Genomic DNA, 24,844 nt, shown 5'->3' on the forward strand with positions numbered 1-24,844 from the left:
CTGAGTAAGTCGCTATACACAAATTTGCTTAAAACAATAATGTCTCAGGGCATATTCAGTGTTTTGGGTAAAGTGCTATCAACTTGTAAGAGTCATGATGGCTAAATACCATTAACTGAACAATCGTTATGTGAAACAAATCTGTATCCTGATTATACATCCTTAACTTGGTCATGGTCCAAATTGAATTGATATTATGTTACCTCATGTACAATATAAGAATATTCCAAAGTAAAATTATATTTTTATTCCTACCCACCCTTTGTGCTACTGTTGTCATATATTTTATTCTACATGTTATAATCTGAAAGTATACCGTTATTGTTTTGGCTTAAGTCAGTTCTTTTTTTTTTTTTTTTTTGAGATGGAGTTTTGCTCTTTTTGCCCAGGCTGGAGTGCAATGGCGCTATCTCGGCTCACTGCAACCTCTACCTCCCAGATTCAAGTGATTCTCATGCCTCAGCCTCCTGAGTAGCTGGGATTACTGGTGTGCACCACCACACCCAGCTAATTTTTATATTTTTAGTGGAGATGGGATTTCACCACGTTGGCCAGGCTGGTCTCGAACTCCTGACCTGAGGTGATCCACCCATCTCGGCCTCCCAAAGTGCTGGGATTACAGGCGTGAGTCACCGCCCCTGGCCAGTCGGTTATCTTAAAGAATGAAAGAATAATAGTCATATGTATCAATTATTTTTCTCTTCTAGTGCTCATACTTCCATGCTTCAATTTGTGATCCTTTTACCTTCAAGAATTTAGGATTTCTCACAGTGTGCAAATGTGGGAGATGAATATTCTCAGCTTTTGCTTGTCTGATAACACCTATTTTATTTTTTTTTGAGACAGAGTCTTGTGCTGTCGGCCAGGGGTGAGTGCAGTGGCGGGATCTCAGCTCACTGCAACCTCTTCCTCTCCAGTTCAAGTGATTCTTGTGCCTCAGCCTCCCAAGTAGATGGGATTACAGGTGCGGTGGTTAATTTTTTTTTTTTTTTTTTGAGATGGAGTCTCGCTCTGTCACCCAGGCTGAAGTGCAGTGGTGTGGTCTCGGCTCACTGCCAGCTCCGCCTCCCGGGGTCACACCATTCTCCTGCCTCAGGCTCCTGAGCAGCTGGGACTACAGACGCCCACCACCACACCTGGCTAAGTTTTTTGTATTTTTGGTAGAGACGGGGTTTCACCGTGTTAGCCAGGATGGTCTCGATCTCCTGATCTAGTGATCTGCCCGCTGGGATTACAGGCGTGAGCCACCAAACCTGGCCATTTTTGTATTTTTAATAGAGACGGGATTTCATCATGTTGGCCAGGCTGGTCTTCAACTCCTAGCCTAAAGCGATCTGCCTGCCTCTACCTCCCAAAATGCTGGGATTACAGGGGTGAGCCACGTTGCCTGGCCTATTTTCATTTTTTAAAGGGGTATTTTTTTGCTGGATATAGAATTCCATGTTGGCATTTTCTCTCAGCATTTCACATTTGTTGTTTCATTTGTCTTAGTTTCTACTGCTTGCTTTGTTGAGAAGCCACCTGTCATTTTCCTTCCCTCAAGAGAATGTCTCCTTTTCTCTGCCTGCTTGTTGAATTTTCTTTTTATCTTTTCGTTTTGGCAGACTGTTAATAATGTGTCTAGGCTGGGCATGGTGGCTCACACCTATAATCCCAGCACTTTGGCAAGTCGAGGCGGGTGGATCACCCGAGGTCAGGAATTCAAGACCAGCCTGACCAACATGGTGAAACCCTGTCTCTACTAAAAATACAAAAGTTAGCTGGGCGCGGTTGTGGGCACCTGTAATCCCAGCTACTCAGGAGGCTGAGGCAGGAGAATCACTTCAACCCCAGAGGTGGAAGTTTCAGTGAGCCGAGATCACACCATTGTACTGCAGCCTCAGCCTCAGTGACAGAGCAAGATTCTGTCTCCAAAAAAAAAAAAAAAGAAAAAAGTTCAGTGAGTATGCATTTCTCTTGAGGTTCACTAAGTTTGTTGAATTTGTGGGTTAATGCCTCTCATTAGATTTGGAAAAACATCTTGGCCATTATTTCTTCAAATACTGCTTCTATCCCATTCTGTCTGCCCCCCTTTTTTTTTTTTTTTTGAGACAGAATCTCGCTCTGTTGCCCAGGCTGGAGTGCAGTGGTATGATATTGGTTCACTACAACCTCCACCTCCCAGGTTCAAGCAATTCTCCCACCTCAGTCTCTCGAGTAGCTGGGATTACAGGTACCTGCCACCACGCCCAGCTGATTTTGTAATTTTAGTAGATACGGGTTTTTTTTACCATGTTGAACAGGCTGGTCTCGAACTCTTGACCTCAAGTAATCCGCCTGCCTCGGCCTCCCAAGGTGCTGGGATTACAGGCGTGAACCACCGCGCCTGGCCATGAATCTGTTTTTATGTCCACTAAAGCTGTCTTTTAAAACTACCCATAAGTTCTTAATTTCTGAAATTATATTTAGTCCAAAAATGTCTAATTGATTTTCTTAATAAAGACTAATTCTCTGTTGAAATACTTCATATTTTCATCCATTTTAATTTTCCTCTATTTTATTTATAGGAAAGTATTTTATTTTCCTCTATTTTATTAGTTATTTGAAGTCCTTGTCTGCTATTAATAACTCCAATATATATGAATTATCTCTTCTCTGGATCTCTCTCTGTTGGCTACTTTATCTCTTGATATCTTCCTGCTTCTCATATCCAGCCATTTCTGATAGCATGTGGTACATTATGAATGCTATATTATAGAATTTCTGGGTTATATAATTGTTCTCTAAAGAGTCCTGACTGCTTCTTACACAGACCTTCCAACAAATCTCCTGTTTTTTGGATACTATTTGTCCCCCCATTTTCAGCAGTATGATATCCTTCCTATTCCTTGGCTGGGAGGTTTTTTTGTTTTGTTTTTGTTTTTTTTTTTTTGAGACGGAATCTCACTGTCACCCAGGCTGGAGGGCAGTAACATGATCTCACTGCAACTTCTATCCCCCTGGTTCAAGCGATTCTCCTGTTTCAGCCTCCTGAGTAGCCAGGATTACAGGGGTGTGCCACCATGCCTGGCTAATTTTTTTATTTTTAGTAGAGGGGTTTCACTATGTTGGCCAGGCTGGTCTCAAACTCCCGACCTCAGGTGATCCACCCACCTCAGCCTTCCAAAATTCTGGGATTACAGGTGTGGACCACTGTGCCCGGCTGGCTCTTTGAGAGTTCCAAGGCACACATCAACTTTTTTCTGCGTTTCTCTTCTGTCAGATTCAGTCTATTGATGGATTTTGAGGTTTTCCCCTAATCCTTTGCTTTATAAATAATGCCACAACAAATATCCTTTTATAGACACATCTCTATCCATTCTTTTAAGTATAACTATCCATAAATTCATAGAAGTAGAAATGCTGGGTCAAAACATATGCATTTTAGGTTGACTGTTTTATAGCTTGTTTTTATTCCCATACATAGGCTTGAACAGGGTTCAGCAAACTTCTGCAGAGGGCCAGAAAGTAACGGTTCTGAGGGACCTATAGTCACTGTTGCAGTTACTCAACTTTGCCATCCTAGTGTGAAAAGCAGCCACTGGCAATACATAAATAAATGGTGTGGCTGTTTCAATAAAATTTTATGTATAAAAACAGGTAGTAGACTGGATTTGGCCTATGTGTTGTAGTTTTTTGATCTATGGGCTAGAGAATGCTTAAATACACACATCCTTATCAATACTGTGTATTTATCCTTTTTTTTTTCTTGTTAAGAGATGGGGGTCTCACTTTGTTACCCAGGCTGCAGTGCAGTTTTGTGATCACAGGTCACTGCTACCTCGAACTCCTGGCTCAAGAGGTCCTCCAGCCTCAGCCTCCCAAGTAGTTGGGAGTACAGGTGCGTACCCATTTATCAAATTTTTGATATTTGCTAATCAAATGGATGACAACAGTGCACTCATTTTTTGTTGAATTTTTATGTTTTTGATTCCGAGGGAGAATAAACTTTTTATTGTTTATTGGACATCTTTTCTTTTCCTGTGAACATTCTATTCATGTCTGTTATGTTTATTAATAGCAATTTCTATTAAAAAATATAGTCCTTTTCATCTGCATTGCAAATACTTTTTTACAAAACATTTTTTGGGGAGAAAGCTTTTAATGTAATCAGATATAGGTGCAGATATATATTTTTAAAACATCTTTTGGGGTTGTGTCATATTTAGAAAAGCCTTCCCTCTAATCTTCTAGTACTCTTCTAGTTTTATTTTGTACTTGACTTACCTAAGTTTTCATAAGAATAAGTAGTTAACCTAAACAGCCAATCTGTCTCTGCTTATACAGCCTCCGGTCCCATCTACCTTCTATAATGTGATAGAGTGACTTTTGCCACATATAGACACCTCTTCTAAGACCCAGATCAAGTGTCACCTCTTTTATTTATTTATTTATTTATTTATTTAAGACAAAGTCTTGCTCTGTTGCCCAGGCTGGAGTGCAGCGGCACCATCTTGGCTCAATGAAACCTCCGCCTCCTGGGTTCAAGCGATTCTTCTGCCTCAGCCTCCAGAGTAGCTGGGATTACAGGGATGCACCGCCACACCCAGCTAATTTTTGCTTTTTGTTTTTTTTTAGTGGAGACAGGATTCTCCACGTTGGTTGGGCTGGTCTCAAACTCCTGGTCTCAAGTGATCCACCTGCCTCAGCCTCCCAAAGAGGTGGGATTACAGGCGTGAACCACCATGCCCGGCTTCATCTCCATTATTAAGCCTTTCCTGACATCAACTCACCTGGACAAAATTCATTTTTGTGTCTCCAATGTCTTCTGTATAGACTTCTATCAAAGCACCCAATACTTTTTGCACAGAGTTGATTTCACATCAGTCTCCTTTTAATGTGCTACTATAGTGTTTGGCAAATAGAAGATGACTGTGTGATATGTAAATGAAAGAACTTTAAAATAGGAAATTCTAAAGTTGTAAACTTGATAAGCAGAGAATTATTTTCACATGGTAGCTGTAACTGAAGAAAAATTTAAGTACATAAATATTATTTGGGAGAACCTGCAGGCTTTTACAATGAAGGGTTATTTGTTGATTTTACTAGGGTCCTTAAAGTTTGTCATCCTTTTAAGATTAAGACTGTAAGAAAACATAGCACTTCCCAGAACAACAGGAAGAGCATCCCGAAATCTGTCATCGTATCTATAAAGCACATATGGCGCATCACAGAAAATCCATACTTACATGATTGCAGTCTGAAGAAATTTCATTTTCAGGCTAGAAGAAAAAAAAAAAGAAGAGATGATGTAAAAAAAAAAAATATATATATATATATATATATATATATATAGAACCTTTCAAGTTTTCAAACACCACCAAAATAAACTCAAAACAAGAAATCTGAATATTCAACCAAATATGCTTCTTCAACATAAGCAGTAAAATGGAGCTTGCATATCTTTTAGGCTGTTGGGGAGAAATGTACCAGAAAGGTACATGAGACTTAACCCCTTCCCAATCAATGGTACAACGTGAAGATGGGGAGAACGGAGAAGAATATGCTAAAGCAATAAATAAAGCAACAATGACATAAGGATCCCTACAGGACACTTTATAATTCATTTATTATAGAGTGCAGAGAAAGTCGCTCAATTTTTATTTATTTATTTTTTATTTTTTTTGAGACAGGGTCTCACTTTGTCACCCAGGCTGCCGTGCAGTGGCGCAATCATGGCTCATGGCAGCCTCAACCTCCCGGGCTCAGGTGATCCCCTGGCCTCAGCCTCCCGAGTAGCTGGGACTACAGGTGCAATGTCACCAAGCCCAGCTAATTTTTTTGGTATTATTTATAGAGATGCGGTTTCACCATGTTGCCCAGGCTGGTGTCGAACTCTCGGCTCAAGTGATCCACCCACCTCAGCTTCCCAAACAGCTGGGATTACAGACGTGAGTTACCGTTCCCAGCCCCCATCAATGATTTTTAAATTGGCCTAATGTTGCCACTGGGAGAAGCTACGTGATGCGTACATAAGATCTCTAGGTACTGTTTTTGAAACTTCCTGTGGGTCTATAATTCATAACAAAAAGTTTTTTTTAAAAAATTTGGAAATATATTCCTATGGATACATTTGCTTTGTAAAGCCAGATACACATACCAGAGATAAAATGAACTTTCAGGCGGGGCACGGTGGCTCACGCCTGTAATCCCAGCACTTTGGGAGGCCGAGGTGGGTGGATCACAAGGTCAGGAGAACGAGACCAACCTGGCTAACACAGTGAAACCCTGTCTCTACTAAAAATACAAAAAAATTAGCCGGGCGTGGTGGCGGGTGCCTGTAGTCCCAGCCACTCTGGAGGCTGAGGCAGGAGAATGGCGTGAACCCAGGAGGCGGAGCTTGCAGTGAACCAGATTGCACCACCGCACTCCAGCCTGGGCCACAGAGCGAGACTCCGTCTCAAAAAACAAAAAACAAAACAAAACAAAACAAAACTTTCAATTCCACGACAGAAAAAAAGGGTGGACTAGGTTTCACGTAATATTACATAGCTTTGCAATACATATCTCCTTTAGTTTCCTTGTTCGTGCCTTCAAAGGAGACACAACTGCAATAAAACACACCATAATAAGGCACCATTTCCTGGGCGGGTGCAGTGGCTCACACCTGTAATTCCAGCACTTTGGGAGGCCGAGGCAGGCAGATCACTTGAGGTCAGGAGTTCAAGACTAGCCTGGCCAACATGGTGAAACCCTGTCTCTAGTAAAAATACAAAAATTAGCCAGGCGTGGTGGCATGCGCCTATAGTCCCACCTACTCAGGAGGCTGAAGTGGAAGAATTGCTTGAACCCAGGAAACAGAGATTGCGGTGATCTGAGATTGTGTCATTGCACTCCAGCCTGGGCAACAGAGCGAGATTCCGTCTCAAAAAAAAAAAAAAAAAAAAAAAGCACAATTTATTTTGAGTTACCATAGTATTCTAATCTGTTTATATATTAATCTATTCTGTGTGCCTGTAACTTAAATATTATCAATTTAGGTAGCAAAACATGCTAGTTTTAAAATAAACAGACGTTTTCTATTCAAGGATAAAGATAAGGCAATAAAGAAAACAGAACACATCAAGTAGCCACACCCAGCATTATTTCAAGAAGAAAAAGATTTCCCTATGGAATTATTAATTCCACTGCAGAATTCAGTAGGCATTAGCAACATACAAACTCATTTTTATACTTACAACATATATTAAAATTGATTTTAATTAGGTTGCTGGTAACCATAAGATTATATTATATAACACAGTACTTTTGAACTTTCTCCCTATTTGTCTAATAGCAGATACTTTAATGCCTTTTTAAGGTGCCTTTCTCAGTCTCAGAAATCAGCCTCCACGCTGAGTCAACCTAACTTAACTCTGTTCCCACCACCTCAATTTGAAGTTTAACTTATATCTCTTAATAGTTTATTTACAAGAATGCTTTTTCTTAGGCAGTTTTCTACACTATCCTTTTAAAATCTACCCTTTAAGTTTTCCCAATCAATTAGTAATTCTAGTTCTTTCTCAAACAAGGGATGGAAGGCAATTAATATCACAATCTTCTCTACTTATATTCATTTCTACTAAACAACAAATTTGGATTAAAGGGGCATTCTTGAAAGAAATTTAGAGCACTGGAGAATTTTCAAAATAATGTAGTCAAATAAGATGTAAGCTCCCCATAGAAAGAAATGTATTGTCATGTTTAGAGTCCACAGGACTATATTAGCAAATTAATTACTGTTTTAATGACTTGTTTCCCTACAGCGGGAGATTGGATTATTTCTCCCAATTTTTCACTTGCATAGGATTTTACATTCAGATCCTCTGTTTTGTGAGTCTGTACCGCCTCCTGCTATAAGCTGAGTATACACCCGGCTCCGCTGACGTTGAGCAAATCAAGATAGCAAAAGAGATGAAAAGCAAGCACTGGAGTCCACATTTGCAGTTAATTGAGTCTCCATGGATGATGTCATTCCTTCCTAAGAGGTGCAGTACTGTGTGCTTAGTAATACTGTTAATGTAACATAATATAATATAGGCCACTGACATGCTCGGGCCAATGGAGTTTTAGGAGATACAATATGAGCAGAGGATTTAAATGTGCCTGGGTAGTTTGGCCTGTATTCCTGCACCCCTGCCATTCCCCATGAGAACACGGTAGTACAAAGAAAAGAGAGACATGTGGAACAGACCTGAACTTAACCCTCAACCTGTAGCCTGAAGCAAAGCCATCTCGAATAACCCATGGGCAAGAAAAACAAGCCTCAAGTTAACCCATGAAATTTTGAGGGTGTCTGTTACGAAGAAAAAATGACTAATATATCTATCAAACAAATAAAATAAAAATATCCAAGCCTTTAAATTAGAACCTGTGACAGCTATGATCTAAAATTAGTGAATTATACTGGAAAGCACAGAGCACTACTGTACCTTTCATGAAGAAATGACATAATCCATGGAGACACAAAAGTGCAAATCTGGACACCAGTGCTTGCTTTTCATCTCTTTTGTTATCTTGATCTGCAACTGACTATAAATGGGTTTTATTTTTGCATTCATTCATTCATTTAGTTTTGAGATACAGTCTTGTTCTGTTGCCAGGCTGAAGGGCAGTGGCACCATTATGGCTCAATACAGCCTCCATCTCTTGGGCTTAACTGATCCTCCTGCCTCAGCCTCCCTAGTAGCTGAGACTAAAGGCATGTGCCATGATAGGTGGTTAATTTTTTAAAATTTTATTATACAGACCGGGTCTTGCTATGTTGCCTAGGCTGATCTCAACTTCTGGTCTCAAGTGATCTTCCTGCCCCAGCTGCCCAAAGTGCTGGCACTACAGGCATGAGCCAGAATGCCCAGCCTTTTCCTAGATTTAGTTTCTCTATGCAGAAAGAAAAGATGACAGAATAGGAATGCCGTAAGAACAAGGTTATGATGTTAGGTCTTTGAGATTCATGGAACCAAATCACTATGAAGAAGTGTTAAGCATAATGGTGAACAATTAATTTCAGAAATTTAGAAGGGTTTTTAGAATCCAAGAACACAGTGGTGATTTAGAGGAACAGAACAGAGAGTACAAAATATAAAATACAAAGGAGTATTTTATACTACCCTGGGAATGGTGGGTGCATCAATAATGTCAGAATAAATGAATTCGAGAAAGTAAATAATAAATAAATAAAAAGAAAACACTATGCTTCAGCACTCAGTCATGTGATAAAGAACCAATGAACAGAAATCTCAAGGAACGAAAACAGATGCGGGTGCTGATTCAGGTTTGGTTCTCATACTGCACCATTCTCATTATGTCCCAATTAAACCACTTCATCAGACATAGTACATCTATTTCCACAAAACTTTAAGTGCAAACAGGCTCACTTGTCTCTAATCCGAGAAGATGAATAGCATGAGGAATAACACCCAGAATTACTAAAATGAGATAAAATTGAGGATTTTTTTTCTTCCTCTTTGGTAATAATTAGTGAAATAATGCTCTGAGATGATCCCAAGACATTAGCCAACAAGTATATATTGAATAATGATGATGAACCCAAAATTGTGCTAGGCATTGCTGTAGGATACAAAGACAAGATTCTATCTGGTGTCTAATCTCAAGTTGTTTACAATCCAGTTGTACAGTTAAAATAATGAAATCAAACAAGCAAGAGGAGGGACTTGAGATAGGCCTAAAGAATTAGAAGAGTGATCTGCAAGAAGGAGTGGGGTGATTCCTCAAGGAAGAAGTTACACGATCCCTTGAGGGTCAGGAAGAAAATAACAGAGCTTCCGTTTAAAAAAGCTTATCCTTTATGTTTTAATGTATTTTTATAATGCATATAACATGGGTGTAACTAATATTTTATGAGTATGTATCTACTCGGGGGATGGTTACTAATTTTTCAAATGACAGGAAGAACATGACCAAGACAGAGGAAAAAAACTTCTTCTCGTCATTAAGATTCCTACCTCTACCTGCATTCTTCAAACCAGGGGCAAAGTGCTGGCTCCTAGCCTGTGGAGGCATCAAATTAGAAGCTGAGCTATGTCACATTATCAGCTACTCCTTATTCTGGAGATAGAAGTCTCGGCTTCAAAAAGAAGGATCTCTTACATCAAGTGTTTACTCATTGGAAATAAAACTGTCCTCTTACTATGGAAAATTGTAAGAAAAAAAGTTATGAAAAGCATAATAAATAGCTAATTTAATGACCAAATATGAGAGAAGTGATTCCTGACATTGCATATATTAGTATCAATAAGTAAACTATTATAAACGGAAGAATAAGAAAATGAAGAGAATTTAGCTCATCCCCATCCCAATGCATCAGTGACTAAAAGAGAGAAGGAACTTAGGTAATGCTGTATAAATGATACAGCAAAACAAAGGCAGTAAAGGGAAACACGCCAAGTACTTGGAGACACCCGCTTGACTTCAATAAAGAACATGATGAGTGTATCAGGAAATGGTCAAAAAACAAAACAAAACAAAACAAAACAAAAAACCCCACAAAAAAACAGAAAACAAAAAAGAACTCTGCCACTTTTCTATAGTACTTAGCAATAGAAGCTGTGTGACTTTAGGTACATCACTTAACTTCTCTAAACCCCTAACAACAGGCTTTGAACTAGAATGGGAATCCATGAACAGGCTTTGGGAGTCTGAGATATCTTGAAATTGAATGCAAGGATTTATATGTATGTATATTTTTCTGAGAAGAATATCCACAACAGCTATCACAATCTCAAAAAGATCCACGAGACAAGAAAAAATTAAGAAATACTGGTCAAACATTGGTTGCGGTTCTTTCCAGCTTTATGAGTCCATAAAATCTGAGATGTGGAATTTAAAAGTGTACTTACTGAATTTCAAGTTTTTTTAATGTAGATAATTTGTATATTAAGATGGTTACCACTGTTTCACCTTAATTATTCTCTCCTAGTCAAAGTCATAACAAACAGGTTTCAGAATAAACTACTGAAAAGCTTGAGTCTGAATGTTCTCAAATCAACTACCACATTCACTTAGGAGGAAGGTTTTTACAGAAAGTCTGGAACTATGATTTCCCAAAGGTGAACAGGCTGAGTTAATGAGTCTGGCAGGAGAAATGAAAGGATTCATAAAGCTATCTTGGAAGGTGTCCCAGTTTCTGAAACAGAAATGCTTGGGAGTTGGATGTTGTCTAAAATATGGAACATTCTACAGTTTCCACTGAAGTTGAACTACATCAGATCACATAAAGGAATAGGGTCCTTTTTCTAAGATACCTGGTACTAAATTAAGTGACAACAGACTTTGTTTTTGAATCCCCTAGGAGAAAACAAACAAAAGATGCCAACAGTATCTGTGCTTTTACAGCCTTAGAAAAATTTGAAGGCAAGCGATAACCTAATGCCTCCTTTCGATTGGAGACACTCTGCTGCAGTATTAAGTCAAGCCTTCTGGGAGTTTATTCATTAAGAACCCAGGAACTTCCCATCACACAAACGCTTCATTTATTAACCTGGTCCAAAGCCCCAGTGACAATGAAGATAATGGAGCTGGTCTCTAACAAAATAAACCCAATCTTTTACGCCTGGGAAACTCTCCTGAGCAAGTCTAAATGGAATCTCAATCCTCAGGTTTAGAACTGCTTTCCTCTTAGTGCCTTATTCTGGCTCTATCAGAATTTATTTTTCTTATTTGTACCCAGGGATAGTGGTTGAGTATTGTTTTTCCAAAAGGACAGTGATCAGCACAGGCTTTATGCCTTCCAACAATGTTCTGATTCACTAAAGAGTTGTAGCTGCTTTTATTTAAGTCTTTAACATTCAACTACCTTTTCAAAAAGGAGTTACTGTACAGGTCCAATGGGAAATTTCGAGATTTTTTTTTTTTTTCTTAAAAAGACATGAGATACAGAAGCTGGCTCTCAAGTGCGTATCTAATCATCATACAAGGCTGAATGTGGAGTTTTTAGGGGAAAGGAGGACTTGATATTTTAAAGAAGGAAAAAAGCACCACTAACCCTATGAGATGAGTATGGCAATAAAGTCAGTCAGAGAAAGTTTCATGGAGGGTGCATTTGAATTAAGTCTTAAAGGCGGTTGTGGTTTGGTTAAGGATGCTGTGTGCAGGCTGAGGCAGATGAGAGGTAGCCTGTGAAGGGTGGAGCACTAGGCTGTGGGTGGCGTTGGAAAGGCACATTCTGTGCCGATGGCTGAGAAAGTGAGGGACCCCACGACAATCACTCCTAGGCTTATTCATTTGGCATCTCCTAATATGTGCTAGGACAACTACAAGGCTTTAGTAAAAATCCCAATGTTGGTCCAATAATGGTTTCTCATAGTTCAAATTAAGATGTCATGCTAAACACAGTGTCATAATTTGATTTACTTTTATTATTTGTGTGCTTCCCAAGTGGACGGTGGGATAACAGTTGTCAAATATTATATAGTTACTCCTATAGGAACACGTTAAGTTTTAAAGACAGACAGGGGCAAGACCCTCACAGACAAATTAGAGCCCATTTATCCCTGGTTCTTAAAAGGTCTCACATAAATATAGAACAGTGAGTGGGCTATGTTGAGGTTGAAACTTGTCTTGTACCTTTAAAATGAAAAATCTCCTCAATGCCCTTTAATTCTAATAAAATAAAAGAGTATATGTATTTTACAGTGGGAATTAGCAGAATGATTCAGAGAGCATACTTACTCATAGGTATAAATATACTGACAGGACTTTTAGCTTTGTCAAGTACTAATTAAGTCATCTTCAGTGAGGTTATATCCCTATTCTGAAAATATGGAAACACACAGCAATTGCTAATTACTCAAAACCACTGCTTTGGACCTAATGGTTGACCTCCCTCCATCCCCCAAAAAAGACTGAGTAACTCCTGACTCCGTGACAGAAAGATCCATCTCTCTAGAGAAGATGCTCTGCCCCAAACTTTACTTTGAGAAGTCAAATTACATCTTATTTTTGTTTAAGAAAACTCTAACAACACTAGTTAAACTGACCAAATGGAAATACTCAAATTAGTATAATTTCTCATCTTCTATGCCCAGAGCAGAAAATAAAAAATAACAAATAAGAATATAGTTCATGGTTGACCTGTGAATGAAAAAATAAACAAATAAAAAAAAAATATATTATATATCTATATCTATCTATTATATATATACATATAGCAATTTAGCTACTGAACAAAAACTGAATCATTACATTATGGCAAATGTAATGACTTTTACATTGGATTATAATCTTTATTAATCCATGAATATAAAAATAAATACATAAATTTTATAAAGTATTAAATGTAAATTTTGTAACTATAAACTGTAAATTTTATAAAATGTAAATTACAAAAACATGTAATTTTTTTCTACTGTGTATGAAAAAAATGTAAACTCTTTCCTTATATTTCTCATTTATTTTACTATCAGGAATTAGAAACAAGGTGCTTATAAACTATAGGAGATAGGCCATCCCTTCAGGGGAACATTTAGAGATATTTCTTTTCATATACAGAGCTCAGCCAATCTTTTCATCAAATTCCCATCTGCGACTGCCTAACATTTAAGAAACGTAAGGATTGTTTTGCAATGACAAGAGTTTGTAAGTCTGTTGGGACTAAAAAATCATCCCCATGACAGTCTACTACTATCTGAAAACTTTTTCCTCCCACCACTCATTTTTTCTCCCTAGGAGATGACTTAGAAATCTAGAATACAGTTTGGTGCTGGTGTTAACCATTTTTACCTAAATTATGGGGGAAGGAAACAGAGTCAGGCACTCTATCAAATGCTTGTTCAGATTCCACTTTGGCATCGAGGGGAAGAACCTTGGACAGGTTTCTCCCTTTGGCTCCTAGCCATGGCAGGCACACAGCTTATAAAGAGATAAAAGGCCTTGTTTTCACTGCTCAGTTGCCTGAATAAAGTCAGTTATGGTGTCCACATGTAATGAAAGTGGCCCTCATCTTCATAAACTGCTTTGTAGGAAATACATCAAAAAGGTCATATTTCTGAACTGTGAGGTTGTAACTACCACACTACTAGTACCGAAATACAGTATAAAAATTCTTCTGCCAGGTGCGGTGGCTCATGTCTGTAATCCCTGCACTTTGGGAGGCCGAGGCAGGCAGATCACAAGGTCAGGTGTTCGAGACCAGCCTGGCCAATATGGTGAAACCCTGTCTCTACTAAAAATACAAAGATTAGCCAGGCATGGTGGCGCGTGCCTGTAGTCCCAGCTACTCGGGAGGCTGAGGCAGAAGAATCACTTGAACCTGGGAGGCGGAGGATGCAGTGAGCCAAGATCGCACCACTGCACTCCAGCCTAGGTGGCAGAGCAAGGCTCTGTCTCAAAAAAAAAAAAAAAAAGTCTAAAATTAGCTACTCCTGGTATTTTTCACATCTCATAAAAGAAGATACAAGATAATGGATCCCCTCAAGCTATCATGTTTGAGAGGCGAAATGGAAACAAGAATTCTGGAATAACAGCCAAAGACTTGGGTTTTGATTCCAGTTCCACTGCACATTTATCGCATAACATTCTTTAAGCTTCAAATTTTGTGTAGATAAAAGAGGTAAATCCTGCTTTACATACCTCATGGGGCTGTTATAAGCATCAGGAGAAAAGTTATGTAGAAGGCCTTCAAATATTATAGAAGGCTTTGCAAATATATGCGACCACTGGCCTTTCATCCTCTGTATAAAATCTAACCATTTTAAACAACAAAAACGTTACTGCTATCCAAGAGGCCATGCTTCATACAGGCAAAGAATAAGAATTCAAAATACAGGACACACATGTTTTATGGTATGTATATAGATTATTTCTGAAAGGATACCTAAAAAGACTTATTTTTACTACATACTCTTTGCACTTTAAAATTTTTATACCATGTGTAAAAAAAAGAAAAAAAATAAAAGGTCATTCCAGTTTAGGATATACATAGACACCTCAGAAAATATTTAGAATACATGTTCATGACTGGGAAAGCAGGGGAGTTTAATGATACACTTTCCCAGTTCATATTTTCCTATTTTTCCCCCTTCCACTGTCTATTTCAAAGGGGTGGTGGCAGGGACGAAATATATATTTACATCCTCTGGGACACAGCAGGTAGCAATCTGCCCTCTTAGAGTCCTAGACTGACAGTTCTACTCTAAGAAAAGCACATTAACCATCTGATGATCTGGTTTGAATAGTATAGCTAACTTTTACATGGGAGTTTTAGAATGCAGGGTGAAAAAATTATCTGAAGGGCACTGTATGAATAATGAACAGAATTATCAACTTTGATATGGCATCCTTTTATATTCTTTCTTTGCCCTGTCACATGATTTGGAACAGCTGAACAAAGGTACAAATTTGTCAAATCAGTAGCTATTATAGCCAAATGCAAAGGAGAAAACTAGACTAGGCCAGGCGCAGTGGCTCACGCCTGTAATCCCAGCACTTTGGGAGGCCGAGGCGAGTGGATCACCTGAGGTCAGGAGTTTTAAGACCAGCCTGGCCAACATGGTGAAACCCCATCTCTACTAAAAATACAAAAAAATTAGCTGGGCATGGTGGCAGGTACCTGTAATCCTAGCTACTTTGGGAGGCTGAGGCAGGAGAATCACTTGAATCCAGAAGGCGGAAGTTGCAGTGAGCCGAGATTGCATCATTGCACTCCAGCCTGGGCGACAAGAGCAAAACTCTGTCAAAAAAAAAAAAAAAAAAAAAAAAAAAAGGAAGGGAGGGAGGGAAGGACGGAAGGAAGGAAGGAAGGAAGGAAAAACTAGACTAAAAGAAAAAATTTCCAGACATCTGAGAACACCATTAATGTTTACAACCAGTAAATCTGGAATGATTCTGTCAATGCAGCTCATACCACCAATCCAACTATGTTACTTCTATAATTTTGAAAACAAAATACAAATGAGGGATGTAAGATTACACGATGCAAAAAAGTCCTGAAATTAAATATAATTTCTCATGCCCCAGACCCAAGTACCTGCACATGCCACAACTCTTCCATACTGACCCGTGGTGAGTGCACTGTTTACTTGAACTGGCCTAAGCAACAGCAAATAGGGCTGAGCTGCCAGAATGTGCTGAACTCTTTCTGTATAACCCAGTGCAAATTACTGGTGCTTCTGAAGAGTACAGCTTGGATTCAGGAAGTGGACTTCCATCTGAATTAAGACAGCACACTTCACTGCACAATTCTGAAAGACGCGTAGCTCAAAGAAAGAGACCAGGGCTAAATTGGGAAAAAAATCTAATATATTTTAAAAACAGAATCAGGCCAGGCTCAGTGGCACATGCCTGCAGTCTCAGCTACTTGGGAGGCTGAGGTGGACAGCTTTCTTGAGACCAGGAGTTGGAGGCAGTAATGTGTTATGTTAGAGCCTGTGAATAGCTACTGCACTCCAGCCTGGACAACACAGTGAGAACTTATCTCTAAAAAAACAGACAAAAAACTGAAATCTTCTGGGTTTGCAAATGTTAGTAATGTGCATAAAAATCTGATAAAATCCTCAAAAAGTCCCTACATTTCTTCTTGCTTAGATAACATCATTCTACAGTTGGTAGAAGAAAGGTATACATCAATAATCACCACTATATCAAACTATATTATAGTTTGGGAAATACTGATAAACTAATGTAAATATTAACAAAGATGCAATCTAAGAATTACCCATAATCTCCAAATCACATCTGTGCCTTTTAAAGTGCTAATTTTCTGTTATGAAATTAACTGATTTTGAAAACAAAATACAAAGCACAAAAGACCGGGAGAATCCTGCTGATGGTACTCCACCTGAGCCAGTAATCACTACACGACCTGAACAAATTCTAATTCCCTGTGCTTCAGTGAGAATAGGGGGGAGATGGGATAAAAAGCAAGACAGCTTGACTCCAATTGATTGCAAATCTAATATAATTCCAGAAAAACAGATGACTACCTTTCCAAGGAAGGGAAAATATTGTTAGAGAAATGGCTTGGAGAAGTGAAAGGAGATGGGCAGAACAGATGCAGATCCTTTTAGAATTACTGTTTTAAAACATCTCATAAGTATGTCAACGGTTGAAAATGTATTACCTCCCTAATAAAGAATGTTCATCTCCATTAATGGAAAAACAAAGAAGACTCCTAAGTATTTCTAAGCATTCATTACTATACAATCTATAGGTTTGGCTATGCAGCATAAATTTTGGAAAGAGATCTGGGAACAAATTTGGGCTCTTCCAGGTACTAGCTGCAAGATCTTGGAAAAATTATTTAACATGTGTTTGTTTTGTTTTGTTTTGTTTTGTTTTGAGACAGAGTTTCACTCTTGTTGCCCAGGCTGGACTGCAATGGCACAATCTCAGCTCACCACAACCTCCACCTCCCGGGTTCACGTAATTCTCCCGCCTCAGGCACGCGCCACCACGCCTGGCTAATTTTGTTTTTTGTTGTTGTTTGGTTGGTTGGTTTTTTGAAATGGAGTCTCACTCTGTCAGCCAGGGTGAAGTGCATTAGCGTGATCACGGCTCACTGCAACCTCCGCCTCCCAGGTTTAAGCGACCCTCTTGCCTTACTTAATCTTACGATTACAGGCCGTGCCACCACACCCAGCTAATTTTTGTATTTTATAGTAGGGACAGGGTTTCGCCATTTGGGCCAGGATGGTCTCAATCTCTTGACCTTGTGATCCTCCCACCTCGGCCTCCCAAAGTGCAGGGATTACAGGTGTGAGCCACCGCGCCTGGCCATTATTTAACATTTGTAAGCCTAAGTGGAGCAAAATACGTAAAGCACCTAGCACAATGCTAGTAGTAAGTATGTAATAAATATAATCTATAATTGTAATAATAATTACTGTATACTTCTAAAAGAGTGTTAATTCTGCATTGCCCCAATCCCAAAATAAATCAATCTCAAAAATAAGAAAAAAATACAAAAGAAGTGTTCTATTAAAGCCTCAACTTCAGGAATAAGTTTGTAGATATGTAGATTCTTGGCTACAGGATGGCAACGTCAGTTTAAATTAGTTCAATCACATTAGGATAAACTAGAAAAAAGGAATAAATTCAGGAAATTCTGGTGGAAAGATCTAATCCTAATGGAAAAACAGTATTTAAATCACTCCACCAAGTATTCTTGTTTTTGTTGAGACAGGGTCTCACTCTGTCACCCAGGCTGGAGTGCAGCGGTACAATCTTGGTTCACTGAAGCCTCAACCTCCCAGCCTCAAGTGACCCTCTCACCTCAGCCTCCCTAGTAGTTGGGACTACAGGTACATGCCATTACACCTGGTTAATTTTTGTGTATTTTGTAGAGACGGGGTTTCACCATGTTGCCCAGGCTGGTCTCGAACTCCTAGGCTCAAGGGATTCACACACCTCAGCCTCCCAAAGTGCTGGGATTACCAGCATGAGCCACACCGTGCCTGGCCCACTCCACCAAGTTTTCCAAGCCCAGAAAAGTATGTGTGTAATTTCTGTCTGTTCCAGACCCTAATCTCTCAATCTAATGTTTACACACAAATCTAGATTCAGATATCTATTTTGAATTTCATTTAGGTTTTTGTTTCTAAGTAAACATCAGAGGATTAGTTTGGGTTTTGTTCACCCACGTCTTTTAAAGTTCTAAAGAACCTTTGTATTTAAGCTCAACTTTATATTTAAGTTCAACTGCTCAGACGCAGACATCTTTTAACATGCAAACAAACCAAGAGGGTACTGGTCAACTAAGATCTCTTCTAAGTTTTACTTAGGAAATGTTTCATGCCTACCACTTCCAGTCAATATAATTCTCTCCTCATATCAAACTCATGTTGATTAATTTTGTAAAAGTAAATGTTTGTTACCAACCGGTCAACTTTAATAAAGCAAGATCAATGACTTCAATAACTCAGTTTAAATGTCATGCATTTGTCTGAGTCTGTTACTGAAATCACCTGACAGTCCCCTGTGAACAGGCAGTACAAAGCAGTATAAAAGGAACTCCTGAGCTACACTACTATAATTCTTTCAAAGACGATTGGATCTTACCACAGTATCTTTGAAATTTTCATAATCATAATTACTGTTCTTCGGAAGAGTACTGGGAAATCTAATGTCTAAAACACAAGGCTTTCTAGCTCACGCCTGTAATCTCAGCACTTTGGGAGGCTAAGGCGGGCAGACTGCTTGAGCCCAGGAATTCCAGACCATCCTGAGCAACATGGTGAAACCCTGTCTCTACAAAAAATATAAAAGTTAGCCAGGTGTGGCGGCATGTGCCTGTAGTCCCAGCTCCTTGGCGCGGGGGCGCTGAGGTGGAAGGATTGCTTAAGCCCGGAAGACAGAGATTGCAGTAAGCAGAGACCGCACCACAGCACGGCAGCCTGGGTCACAAAGTAAGACTCTGTCTCAAAAAATTAATTAATTAAATAAAATACAAGGCTTTGACTTAAGACTTCTGAAACTTTAGTATAGGCCATAAACAAAGATAAGAATTTATGATTAGAAGGATCCCTGACTAGGCCGGGTGTGGTAGCTCACAACCTGTAATCTCAGCACTTTGGGAGGCCAAGGCAGGCAGATCACCTGAGGTCAGGAGTTCGAGACCAGCTTGGCCAACATAGTGAAACCCCATCTCTACTAAAAATACAAAAGTTAGCCAGGCGTGGTGGCAGGCACCTGTAATCCCCGCTACTTGGGAGGCTGAGGCAGGAGAATCACTTGAACCTGGGAGGCGGAGGTTGCAGTGAGCTGAGATCGTGCCACTGTACTCCATCCTGGGCAACAGAGTGAGACTCCATCTCAAAAAAAAAAAAAAAAAAAAAGGATCCATGACTAGAAGTGGGTAACATGTGATAATTTGGACCCACCATTTTAATGAAGTTTGAAAAGAGAGAAGCCTTCCTTCCCCAAAGGCTTGTCACTGAGCAAAGGATCACAACACTAGACCTAGCAAAATAATTTACTCAACTGGTTGCTAGAACTGCCCCCACTTCCAGAACAAAGAAATGGTGCATAAGAATAGGAAGTTGACTTGCCTGGTTTAAGACAGTCTTTTATTATATCATTTTGGGGCCATAACAAATTCCCAAACTTTTCTGGTTTTGTTGTGTTCCCTTGCCTCCAAGGGGGATGTAGAGATAGTGCCTCAATCAAACAAAAACAATTTCTATAAATGTAAATCACCTCATCGATCTTTTCCTTACTTCACCAATAACTTATTTAATACAATTATACATCCTGTCCTTAAAGCTCAGAAAAACAAAAACAGAAAAAATGAAGAGTAGATCCTTTTTCCAAAGATGACTAATCACATTTTGCTTTAGAATTTAAGATTACGCAGATCTAGCTTACATAAGTAATTGCCTCCAAAATAGATCAGACACAACAAAAGTGTCTTGCATCTGTGTATTGGCTTAAGGCTCAGTTTCTATTTATGACAAAATATATTCTTTTTCACATTTAGCATTCTTTTGGAATAGTGAGGAAACAACTCATAGGGTAAGACTATGGAATTGTTCATTCTAATTCCTGTTCTACCAATTAATTTGTGCTATGTTTTGGAAGAAGCCAATCATTAATTGCATGAAAATGCTTTGAATGAAAGTGCTTTGAATTTGAGCTATGATGAAGACAGAAAAAATACATTTTTTTCAACCTTTCTCCCATAAAAATTAGAGTCCTATCTTTCCAAATCCCTCTGACAAACTCTGATAGCATAATCACCAATTCACAACGTTGACATCTGTGAAAAATTTCCACTTCCATAGAGGGATCATTTCAACAGTCTCTGATACCAAAAGCTGTATCCTTTTGATATAAAGTATTCATTTAATCCACTGATGATGGCTTAAAACAGTATTTTCAGAACAGAAGAATTCAGAAATAAAAAATCCAAAGTTGTTTGTTTTGAGATGGAGTCTTGCTCTGTCGCCCAGAATGGAGCAGAGTGGCTCAATCTCGGCTCACTGCAACTTCCACCTCTGCGTTCAAACGACTCTCCTGCCTCAGCCTCCCGAGTAGCAGGGATAATAGGCGTGCCCCACCAAGCCCAGCTAATTTTTTTTTGTAAAGTCAATAGTCAATATCTATTTCTGGGTGAGAACCTGACTCACAACGAGCACTTTAGCTGCTCTGCATTCTAAAAATATCTGCCACAGGACACCAGAAAGTAAGTATTCTGAACCTGTGTTCCAATTGTTACTTGGTACAACCATAACATCACAAAGCAGGCAATGGCATAAATGATTTTGCTGGCATAAATTCGGCTCCAAATTATAGCTATCTTTAAATTCTTCCTGAAAATATCTGAATTCAAATGAAAAATCCTTGGTTGATCACAAAACCTCTGCAGTCTCTGGCAGAAGTTTTCTTCTTAAGATAACAGTCCAGACACTTATATTTAAGAAAGTTCTTTGAAGGCAGTAACCACAGCTTGGCCTACCACACAATTCTAGGCATTCACTGGCATTCCATATGTTATTTGGTTGACAGAAATCTGACATCTAGGCTTCCAAAAACAGCTTACTGGGGTCAAATTGACATCAACAGCTTCTCCCAAACAACTTTCTTTGTGGACAATTTTTCAGGCCTTTTAGCCTCAATTTAAATCTCAATTCTCTAAAAATTCCCATAAGACTATTAGAGGATCAATTGTTAGAAATAATACCAAACAGGGCCAGGTACAGTAGCTCAGGCCTGTAATCCCAGCACTTTGCGGGGCTGAGACAAGTGGATCACATGAGGTCAGGAGTTCAAGACCAGCCTGGCCAATATGGTGAAACCTTGTCTCTACTAAAAATAGAAAAATTAGCTGGGCGTGGTGGCAGGCACCTGTAATCCCAGCTATTCAGGAGGCTGAGGCAGGAGAATCACTTGAACCCAGGAGGTGGAGGTTGCAGTGAGCTGAGATCACCTCACTGCACTCCAGCCTGGGTGACAGAGACTCCACCACCAAAAAAAAATAATAATAATACCAAACGACACTTAATTTTTCAGTCATTTGCCAATTAGCAAATGAACCAATGTTGGTTCAATGAATCAATCTTATACATTTCTCTCTGAGCTTTAAGCATTTCTTGATGGATCAGGCAATAACACTAATAAGCACTTCTGCAAAAATTTAATATTTTCCTTTTGAGTCTTTGGAAAGTTTAATTTTATGAGTCACTTCAAGATATGACCATAGTGTACTTTCTATCTCTCTAGTAAAGTAATATACTGTATTATAACCTGTTTATATGTTCCTTGCAGGTGGAATTTTGTCTTCTCCATCTTTTTTTTTTTTTTGATATGGAGTCTTGCTCTGTTGCCCAGACTGGAGTGCAGTGATGCAATCTCAGCTCACTGTAAGCTCCGCTTCCTGGGTTCACGCCATTCTCCTGCCTCAGCCTCCAGAGTAGCTGGGACTACAGGCGCCCGCCACCACGCCCGGCTAACTTCTTGTATTTTTAGTAGAGACGGGGTTTCACTGTGTTAGCCAGGATGGTCTTGATCTCCTGACCTCGTGATCCGCCCGCCTCAGCCTCCCAAGGTGCTGAGACTACAGGGGTGAGCCGCCGCGCCTGGCCAGTCTTCTCCATCTTTTTATACATAGTGCCTAGCACAGGAGCATAGCACGTTCAGTATTTGTTCCAAGTATGACTAGACAAAGCTGGTGAACAAAATCTGTACACCTCTTATTTTCAGGAGAATTTGCTAATTTTATATTAAAAAGCCTTAATAGTAATTTTATAACCTTAAGAAAGGTTTGGATGAAGTCCACAATGAACTAAATGACTGTTCTATAAAATGGAAAATAAACAACAGGAAAAGGGGCTGAGCGTGTTGGCTCATGCCTGTAATCCCACCACCGTAGGAGGCTAAGGCAGGGGGATCACTCAAGCCCAGGTGTTCAAGACCAGCCTGGGCAACATAGCAAAACCCCATCTGTGCCAAAAAGAAAAAAAAAAAGCCAGGCGTGGCGGTGAGCACCTGTATTCCCAGTTACTTGGGAGGTTGAGAGGAAAAGACTGCTTGAGCTGGGGAAAGTTGAGGCTGCAATGAGCCATGATCGCACCATTGCACTCCAGCCTGAGCAACAGAGCAAGATCTCTAAAATAAAAATAATATAAAAAGAAAGGGCACGGTGGTGGAGGGGTGCTAGAACTTAAGGGGCACTAAAATACTTATTGATTGTACTTTCCTTTCTTGCAGTAGTCATTCAAAAGCTTCTTCCTGAAGCTGAGTAAGAGAGTCCGTGATGTTTAGAATATGTGTTTTCATTATGTGGCCAAATGTTAAAGCTGTTGGAGAAAGAGCTCGAAGTCTCAATTGATAGGAGACCATGATGTACTGGAATCCTAATATATCCTGGTCAATATGTTGGCTTACAAAGATAAGCGTATGAGAGCAGTGCCTCAGCTTCATGCCTGGCAATGTCTCCGCTGTGTGTGGGTTTCCTAAAGTAACAGCAGTCATACCATATGGTGTGGCTTTCATTGGCATGGGCAGGCGAGAAGATGCCAAAAACTCAATGTGCTATTTTGGGCCATGAAACGTGATAAGCTCTAAATTTAAAACATAATTTTTTAAATTAAAAAGAGTATTTTTTAATTGTAAGATGTTTTTATACTGGATTTTATAATCTTAAGACTCAATTAGGTAACTGTTCTCAGTGTGTGAAATAAGACAAAGACTCAAAAGTCAAGAAGGGGACAAGCTTGGCAGCAATCTTCCGAAAAAAAAAAATTAGAGATTTAAATGAAATCTTTTTTTAGTGATACTATAAATATAAAGGTGAAATATATAGAAACAGCTTTTGGAATACTACGTTTTGATAATGCCGAACAAGGGCAGTAGATGTGAGAAGCTGAGAGGCGGTATCAGTGGGATGGAATCTCTTATTCCTCTCTAGCCACCATTCCAAGTTTTGCACAATAACACACCTCCAGCCTATCAAATAAGCTGATCTAATGTCTGAAGTTAGGGCAACCCTGGAAATATTCATGTTGAATCTAATGGACAACTTATTTAACCCTTACAAATTCAGCCCTACATTTGAGCAACTAGGTTCAAGAATTCTAATAACAATTTCAAATGCTATACTGGGGCTGGTAATACTAATCTCAGGAAAGCAATTTTTGAGCTTCCTTGTCTCAATGCTAGCCTTTCCCATAAGTCTGCTTCTTTTTCCTAAATTAGGTTAATTATAGGTAATAAAAATAGTTTTTCATTAGTCCTGAGCTGGCATAATGGGTTTTATGAACTGCTTCATATAAAGCAAGTGCTCTATCTTATTTTATTTTATTTATTTATTTTTTGAGACAAGGTCTCGTTCTGTCACCCAGGGTGGAGTGCAGTGGTGTGATTTCAGCTCACTGCAACCTTAGCCCCAACCCCCACCTCAGCTCAAGAAATCCTCCTCTCTCAGCTTCCTAAATAGCTTGGGACCACAGGCGCACACCACCATGTCTGGCTACTTTTTCTTGTTTTTTTTTTTAATTTTTAGTAGAGACGGGGGCCTTGCCACGTTGCCCATGCTGGTCTTGAACTCCTGAGCTCAAGCAATCTGTCCACCTCGGCCTCCTGAAGTGCTGGGATGAGCCACCATGCCCAGCCCTTTTTTTTTTTTAATAAAAGAAAATACAACTTTAAAGTGTTAGTTGGCTAATTTGTGTACAGGTGTGGGTGTCAGTGTATGGGGGGAGGGGGACCTGCCTTTAGGTGTCATTACCAAAGGCTATGATGATGTCATACAGCCCATTTCAAATGTACAAGGAGAATTATTGGGGAGAAGAAAGAGAAGGGAAGTGGGGAAGGTATCTTTTTTTAAGATACTTTTTGCACCTGCAGATCCTTAAACATCTTCCCCGTTAGTCCAAGTAGATACAACAGAAGGTAG

At 39.4% G+C, this 24,844-nt stretch overlaps 1 protein-coding gene across 1 annotated transcript in view; it reads right to left on the bottom strand.

Annotated features, from left to right (window-relative positions):
* GLG1 (golgi glycoprotein 1) overlaps nt 1-24,844 on the bottom strand; it is a 156,614-nt gene that overhangs the window by 76,841 nt on the left and 54,929 nt on the right. The window contains exon 2 of the mRNA XM_054452488.2: nt 5,208-5,240. Coding sequence (XP_054308463.2) covers nt 5,208-5,240 — 33 coding nt within the window. The remainder of the gene's footprint in view (nt 1-5,207; nt 5,241-24,844) is intronic.

The sequence above is a fragment of the Pongo pygmaeus genome, chromosome 18 (assembly GCF_028885625.2).
Source record: "Pongo pygmaeus isolate AG05252 chromosome 18, NHGRI_mPonPyg2-v2.0_pri, whole genome shotgun sequence".
Taxonomy (NCBI): domain Eukaryota; kingdom Metazoa; phylum Chordata; class Mammalia; order Primates; family Hominidae; genus Pongo; species Pongo pygmaeus.